The sequence below is a fragment of the Myotis davidii genome, unplaced genomic scaffold (genome assembly GCF_000327345.1).
Source record: "Myotis davidii unplaced genomic scaffold, ASM32734v1 scaffold1453, whole genome shotgun sequence".
Lineage (NCBI taxonomy): Eukaryota > Metazoa > Chordata > Mammalia > Chiroptera > Vespertilionidae > Myotis > Myotis davidii.
This window is the reverse complement of record NW_006284441.1, coordinates 392,268-399,805: the sequence shown is the minus strand read 5'-3', so window position 1 is coordinate 399,805 and position 7,538 is coordinate 392,268. Positions and strand designations below refer to the sequence as shown.

Below are 7,538 nucleotides of genomic sequence, written 5' to 3'. Positions count from 1 at the left end.
AGAGAGAGGCTGAGCCTGGACAGGGTGAGGAGGAGGGGCACTGAGTCTAGGGACCAGGGCTGGGGAAATAGGGTGCCGGTGCCCCACTTCTGTGACATCTCTCCCTCGCTGCAGCCTTCTTTATGGCATTCTTTTATTCATTTCATTACTGCGTGTGCTCCTGGGTGCGCGCAGAGAGCCTCCTCGTTGATGCTGGGGCAAGGCCCTGGACACACAGAAGGGAACTTGAAATTTGGGCCGTTCTCAGCACAGTTGTGCTGAAAAATAGGTCAGCGGCATAGCACAAGGTAACCCTATCCACTCTACTCACATTAGCAATCAGCCCTGGGGGAGGGGGCAGAATGTGGCACCCTGACTTCAGCCTCCCCACAGGGAGTGTCCTGGGCATCAGAAACATCTGCTGGCCTCTGCCCTGGCCTGCGTGACCCCCGCTTGTGGCTCCATCAGGCTGCCAACCATCCTGCCCACGCCTGCCAGGGATGACCCTGCTCTGCTCTGCCCCAGGAAGAGCAGTGGGTCTGACCTGTGGGACATGTGTCCCTTTGTCCTCCAGAGATCAGACTGATCCATCAGAGAGCCTCTTATTAACTACTAGAGGCCTGGTGCATGGATTCGTGCACAGATGGGGTCTCAGCCTGGCCTGCGATCGGGGCCATCTCATCCAGTCCTGGAGGGAGAGACCATGGGAGATTGGCCAGCTGCAGGAGGATGGCTGTGGGAGGGTCCTGACCACCAGGGGGCAGCTCCTTTGTTTCCATTGACGATTTCAAAAATTGAGATATAAGTCACATGTCCTAAAATTTAGCCTTTTACAGTTTCCAATTTAGTATTGTTAGTACTTAAGTTGAACTTAAGATGGTTCAACTTAATGTTTTTTTTACTTTACGATGGCAATCAGTGATAAGGATCCAGTGGAAACTGTACTTTGAATGTTCAGTTTTGGTCTTTTCCAGACTAGGGATATGCTACTGTCTCTTGTGGTGCTGGGCAGCTGTCGGCTAATGTACATGGTCTTCTGAGCACATTTGAGGTGTCTGGACTAAGCTATGATATTCAGTACATTAGGAGTCTTAAATGCATTTTTTAATTACAATACTTTCTTTTCTTTTTTAATCCTCACCCGAGGATATTTTTTCCATTGATTTTTAGAGAGTGGAAGGTAGGAATCACCCATGTGAGAGAGACACATCAATTGGTTGCCTCCCACATGCCCCCGACCAGGGCCAGGAGCCTGCAACTGAGGTACATGCCCCTGACCAGAATCAAACCCAGGACCCTTCAGTCCACAGGCTGATGCTCTACCCAATGAGCCACACTGGCTAGGGACACTTAAAATATTTTCAACTTACGACAAGTTTATCAGGGTATAATCCCATCCTAAGTTAGGGAGCATCTGTATTCACAAAGTTATACAACCATCACCAACGTCTAATTTTAGCTTTTCAGGAAAGAAACCCTGTACACATCAGCAGTTACTCCACCTTCCACACACACCCCACCCACCAACCTACTCTGTGTCTTCTCTGATTTACCTTTCTACTCCATGGATTTGCCTGTTCCGGACATCTGCATAAATGGTGCCATAACATGTGGCCTTTTTGTGTCTGGCTTCTCGCACTCACCATGTTTTCAAGGTTCATCCACGTTATAGCCGGTGTCAGAGCGCCGTTCCTTTCTGTGGCTGAGTAGTATCCAGTGATGGATGGACCCCATTCTGTGTATCCATCATCCACTGATGGACATTTGGGTTTGCTTTCACTTTTGCCTTTTGTGACGCTCAGTGCTGCTGTGAACATTTGCGTACAGTGTTTGTGTGCACATGTGCTTTGGTTCTCTCGGGTTTAAGCATCGGAGTGGAATGGGTGGACTGTGCAGTGATTCCGCACTTAACAGCTGCACTGTCTTGCATCATGGCCACATGCTTTACCTGACAAGATCAACCCTGACCTTCCTGGGCTGCTCTGTCCCTGGCATCTGCAGTGGCACATCGACTCTTCATCTCCCTTTTCCTCACATTCTTCTAGCCCAGAACCAGTGTCGTTGAACCAGAAGCTACATCTTCTTCCCCCACAGCTTTGAGACAGATCAGGGCACCAGGATTTACAGAGACCAGGCACTGCCAAAAGGCGATGAAAATGACTCAAAAGACCAGCCACACACTATATGCCATTGACTCCACAGCACACAGACACTTTGCTGTTTCTGGGATGTTGGAATTTTGTAAAATGTGCTTCTTACAGTCAGTGCCACAGGCCACGGTGCTTGTGGAGTCTGTCCCAGGAGCTGTCCGAGGCTCCTGCCTCCCTCTCTCTGTAAAGAGGCACGTGGATGCTCCCAGTCCCCCTTCCCTGCTAGATGGGCCAGGAGTGTGCTCTTTGGTTGGGTCCTGCTGGGTCCCCCCAGCCCCCATCTTAGCCCCTGTCGTCTTCATCCTTCCCACCTGGACTGCGGCCCTTAAAGGTGCAACTAGCAGGCGCCCCCCTCAGCACAGACCCTCCAGCACTGCACAGCTCGCAACCTCGGAGTAGCAGTCAGCATCTACGGGGTGTACCCCACCCCTGTCCCCTGGGCCTCGCCCTGTCCCCTCAGATGTGACGCAGCTCCCGCCCACCTTCAGACCCCTGCCCCCAACAGAACTGCCTGTTCTCGAGGGTGGGATCATCCACTTGGTTCATGCTATGGCCCCGCCACAGAGTGTGCACTCAGGAAACCTTTGTTGGGTTGAAGAATGAATGAATGGATGCTTTCTTGCTAGAAGAGGATCCCACCCAGCAACCGAGGGACAGGGCAGCTGTGAGCAGACCCCTGCCTCTATCCTTCCATTGTTCAGAAGTCCGCTTCCGCCTGTGGAGGGCCCAGGAAACATATTCCAGCTTCCCTGCGGGTACAGGCAGGGGTCTCCTCCCTCCTCCGCCCCTGCGCCCAGCCCTGCACCATGACCTGGGAATGGAGGCCGAGAGCTCAGACTCCATGGTCCCCCCTGTGGTGCCTGCAGGGAGCTGAGCCACTCTCTAAAACACAGCGCTCAGCACTCCGCCCTCATGGCTGGTTGTGACGTCCAGTTAGAGAGCAGAGCACTGGGCAGTGCCTGGCACAGAGCAAGTCTGAAAACCGAGAGGTACTGTCACTAGTTATCATGCCAGAGGCTCCAGCCCAGTCACCCCCCACAGGCCAGGTGTGGAAGTGTCTCAGTGTGACAGGCCCCAGGACACTTACACCCGATGCCACCCTCCCCTTGAGGACACAAAGCAAAGTGTCCTGCAGACCAAGGCCCCCAAGGGCTTCTTGGCCCAGCACAGAGCAGCATCCGAATCTCATCTCTTGTGGCCTCTGGGCGGGAAGGTGTCCTTGCCAGGCTGTGGGGGCCAGGACAGGGGTGGGTGTAACTCTACCCTCTAAGGATGCTCAGAGGCTCCAGAGATAGAAACCGGATCTCGAGCCTGTCCAGCCTGGCCTGCCCACGTGAGGGCAGTAGGGTGCCAAACTGGACAGGCCGCCCGCAGGCAGCAGGTACACCTTCCCTCAGCCCCATCCAGGACAGGTGGTACCCGTCCTGAGGCAAGGCGCACCGCCCAGCTCTGCAGCTGTAAGCCGGGACCCTCCAGACCCACATGTCCCACATGGTGGCGTCCAGACTGCTGACCACAGTGGGGAGGACAGGCCCACCCTCACAGGCAGCTGTTGGCACCGAGAGCCCCAGCAGGGCCCCTCGTCGCGACGGCCGCAGCTGCTCCTGGGGCTTCATCCACTCTGACTCTGGCATCCACCCGAGGCATCGCAGAGCCCTGCTGGGGGCCCCCGGGTCGGTCCCTGGAGTCTACCTGCTTGGTTGTGGGGTCCCAGGGGACATGTGGGAGCTTGTGTTCCTGCGGTCCCACCTCCACCAAGCACCGCCCTCAAGGGGCCTCCTGCCCTCACCTCACAACAAACTTAAATATGGAAAACGAGGAGCCTCCTCAGAGAAGCCCCCACCTCGTCTGGGGTCCTGGCCCAAGGCGACCCTGAGCACCCTGCTCACTGCCCAGCACCCATGAGGCAACTTCTCAAGTCCTCCTGCCTGTGTCCTGCGGGTAAAGCATTCTGTCTTTTGCAGAAATAGTTAAGGAGATTGAGGTGCCACTGGCTGCCCTGGATGCCCCGGCCCTTGGGACAGGGGACAGCGGCCACTTGCCTGTGGCCGAGCAGGAGGAGGTGGGAGTCCCAATACCAGCACCAGGGCTCCTGCAGGTCACAGAACGGAGGCGTAAGTACAGGGGAGCTGCCTGGCATGTTCAATGGGGACCTGTGACCCACGGGGAGTGGGGACCAGGGGCCACATCCTGTCCAAACATTCCCCCAGTGTGGCGAGCACTGAGCTTTTCAAGCTTTTGGCTCGGTGGGCCTCAGCTGTAGCATCTATAATTGGGGCTCCGCAGAAGGCGTTTGGTCCTGAGTGTGGGGAGCAGAGTTGGGGGCCATGCTGGGCTTTACTCAGAGCTCTGGGTCTCCCCTGGGCCTCATGGGGGCAGGGGGTCTCACGGACGACTGCGCCAGTGACACGCCCCCTGCCCCCAGAGCCACTCAGCAGTGTGTCCTCCCTCGAGGTGCACTTTGACCTCCTGGACCTCACCGAGCTGACCGACATGTCCGACCAGGAACTGGCCGAGGTCTTTGCTGACTCCGATGATGAGAACCTGACGGGTGAATCACCAGCAGGTGAGGCTGGCACTGGCACACGATGGGCATTGGGGGAGGTCCTGGGGCCCGAGACCACTAAACACTGCTCCCTGAAATCCGTTTTTAAAAATAAGCTTATCTCGATTGTGTTTAAGTGTTTGCCACCACAGCACCATTTTATTCAACATTTCTGCCTTCTACATATCTTCCTGCTACCCCTCCTCAGTTCTGCTTTTCAAACACCACCAAAGGCCAAAGGCACAGACCCACTGAAGGAAGCATTTACTAAATGCTCACTAGTTAAGCCCCATTGGTTGGAGCTCAGTTGCCTGGAGCACACGAAAGGGTCACCATTTTCTTCATGATCAGGGTACATACCTAGGTTGCGAGTTCGATCCCCAGCCTGGTTGGGGCGGATGAGAGAGACAGCTGATCAATGTTTCTCTCTCTCCCTTCCCCTCTAAAATGAATGAGCATGTCCTCAGGTGAGGATTAAAAAAACAATCTAAAAAAGTCACAAGTTAAGCTGAACACAGAGGAGGTGCCATTCACCCAACCTGGCCCCACCTCAGCGCAGCCTGACGTGGTGTCCACTTTGGTTCCCAAGGAAGTGTTGTCCTGGGCCCAAGACACCAAAGCCTCAGAAACAGCAAGGCAGCCAGTGGGGTGAGTGGGACCAGGGACATTCCTCTCTCCCTGCTCAAACCACATGCAGGCGGGCCCGGGGTCGGGGGTTCAGACCCACACGTCCTCGTTGCTGGCGCTCACATTTTCTAAGTGCCCAGGGGACCCCAATGTGTGGCCGACACTGTGTTGGGAAGCACACAAGGGCCCAGCCCAGTATCTTCAGGAGAGACGCAGGACCCCAGGCCATGCTGACCCTACCCGTGTTCCCACCAGGCCTGCACCCACTGCCCCGGGCCAGCTGTCTGCGGTCCCCATCCTGGACTCGGACCAGGGCAGAGCAGAACCGCGAGAAGCAGCACCTCGGCGACCCTGAGCGGCAGCCAGCGATTGTGGACACGTTTCTCACTGTGGAGAGGCCCCAGGAGAACTAGGCCAGGCGGCCCCGCGACCCGGCAGAGGAAATGTGATGCTCGGCTCCGTGGACACTCTGCCCACCCACATGGCTCCAGGTCAGGGTCCCAAGGCACCAGCACAAGCACAGTCCAGAGGCCTGATGTCCAATTCCTTCCTGGTCCCTGCATCAGGGCTGACAATGCCCGGGGATGAGACAGGAGTGGACTGGGCCTTCTGGAACCTTCTGTCCACAGGACTGGTGCTCTCATCTGTCACAAGGTTCCCGAGTGGATGCTGGCTGACGGGGGGATCTGAGCAGATGACTGCCGCTCTGCAAAGCCCCTGGGGTCTAGCCAAATACGTGGGTGGAAGAGTCAATCCTGAACATTTCCACCTATATTTCAATCCTGTCCCCTTCCAGCCACCCAGGGAGCAATGCCAGCAATGGGGTTCCTCCCAGGCCCTAAGACCCTGCTCGTCCTGGTCCCTGCAAGACAGCAGGCCCACCCTCCTTAGCTCAGAACACCAAATATGGCACGACTGTCTCAGACTGCTTGGGGGTGGGCCACCTTCTTCCAGTCCCTTGCCCATGCGGTCCCCATACCCTATCGATGCACATCCTGGCCCAAGGGGGTTGGAGGTGTGGGAGAACATGGGCACAGCCCCTGGCCCCCAAACCAGGCCACCAGGCTCAGCTGCTCCCAAAACTGCTTTTTATGTGCTAAAGGACAAGACAGGCTTCTGGTCTGACTGCAAGTCCAAGATTGGTTTTAAAATAAATGTGTGAGCTTGCTTTTTGTTCCCATGGAAACCTGCCCTGATCTGTTCCCCACTGACACCCCACTGAAATGTGCTCCTCCACAGGAGCCCTGGGCAATGGGCCCACTGTGCTTGGCTGGAGGAAGGTCCCCCAGGCAAATTGGCCTGAGAAATGCAGGTGGTTGCCTTCCACGTAGGGGCAGGAGACTCCCTCTCCTGCCACATGATGAGCAACAACACGGGGACATTGACTGACCAGGCACAGTCAAGAATGCCCCTTAAAACCCAATCCTGTAAGGGTGGCCTGCCTGCACCACCCCCGGTCTCCCCCAACACACATCCATCCTTCCTGATGCTGTGGAGCTGATTACAGAAGCGGCATTAAAACATCACCCGTCCTAAGCCCTAAGGCCCAACCACAGTCTCTTCCTTTGTAGCCGTCCCACAGTGCGGTGCGGGGAGGGTGCGAGCCAGGGGCTCCGTTTTCTCCAGCCTAAGCCCCTGGGGCCTGCTGTGCTGCACTCAGGGCGGCTTATTTGGATCACCCGTCAGTGACAAGAGCCCTGGACCTTTAGTCATTACAGTGAAGATCCTGGCACTCCTGTGTGAGCCTCCCCCAGCCAACAGCAGGTTTCCAGGAGCTCCAGGCCCAGAGCAGCAGGTCCTCACCGGAAGGCAGCCAGCAGGGATGGCCCGACTTGTGAGCAGAGGCCACCAGGAGGCTGAAGCCCCAGCCATTGGATTCACCTGTGAATCAAGGGTGCTGAGAACAGGCGCCAAGTGCATGGCAGGTGGTTCCTCAAACCCTGAGCCCCTGGCCAGGTGTCCTGTGCACAGGCCCAGGAGCTGACAACGAGCTCATGGGGAGGGGGGCGGGCGCGATGGCCCAGAGAGGAGAGGGAGGGTGCAGCAGTAGGGGTGCCAGGTGCTGGGCCCGCAACCCCGGGAAGAGGCGCTACGCTCCAGGCTCTGGACACCTCAACTGCCAATCTTCTATAATAATAAAAGTGTAATATGCTAATTAGACCGGACTTCCTTCCAGACGAAGCCGGGGCTGGGAGGGAAGCCCAGGTGCCAGCATCTGGAGGAAGGAAGGCCTACTC

General features: G+C 56.6%; 1 protein-coding gene across 1 annotated transcript in view; it reads left to right on the top strand.

Annotated features, from left to right (window-relative positions):
- DBNDD1 (dysbindin (dystrobrevin binding protein 1) domain containing 1) overlaps positions 1-6,851 on the top strand; it is a 12,122-nt gene extending 5,271 nt beyond the window's left edge. The window contains exons 2-4 of the mRNA XM_015572044.1: positions 4,077-4,243; positions 4,555-4,695; positions 5,557-6,851. Coding sequence (XP_015427530.1) covers positions 4,077-4,243; positions 4,555-4,695; positions 5,557-5,714 — 466 coding nt within the window. The 3' untranslated portion in view covers positions 5,715-6,851. The remainder of the gene's footprint in view (positions 1-4,076; positions 4,244-4,554; positions 4,696-5,556) is intronic.
- The last annotated feature ends 687 nt before the right edge of the window (positions 6,852-7,538 follow it).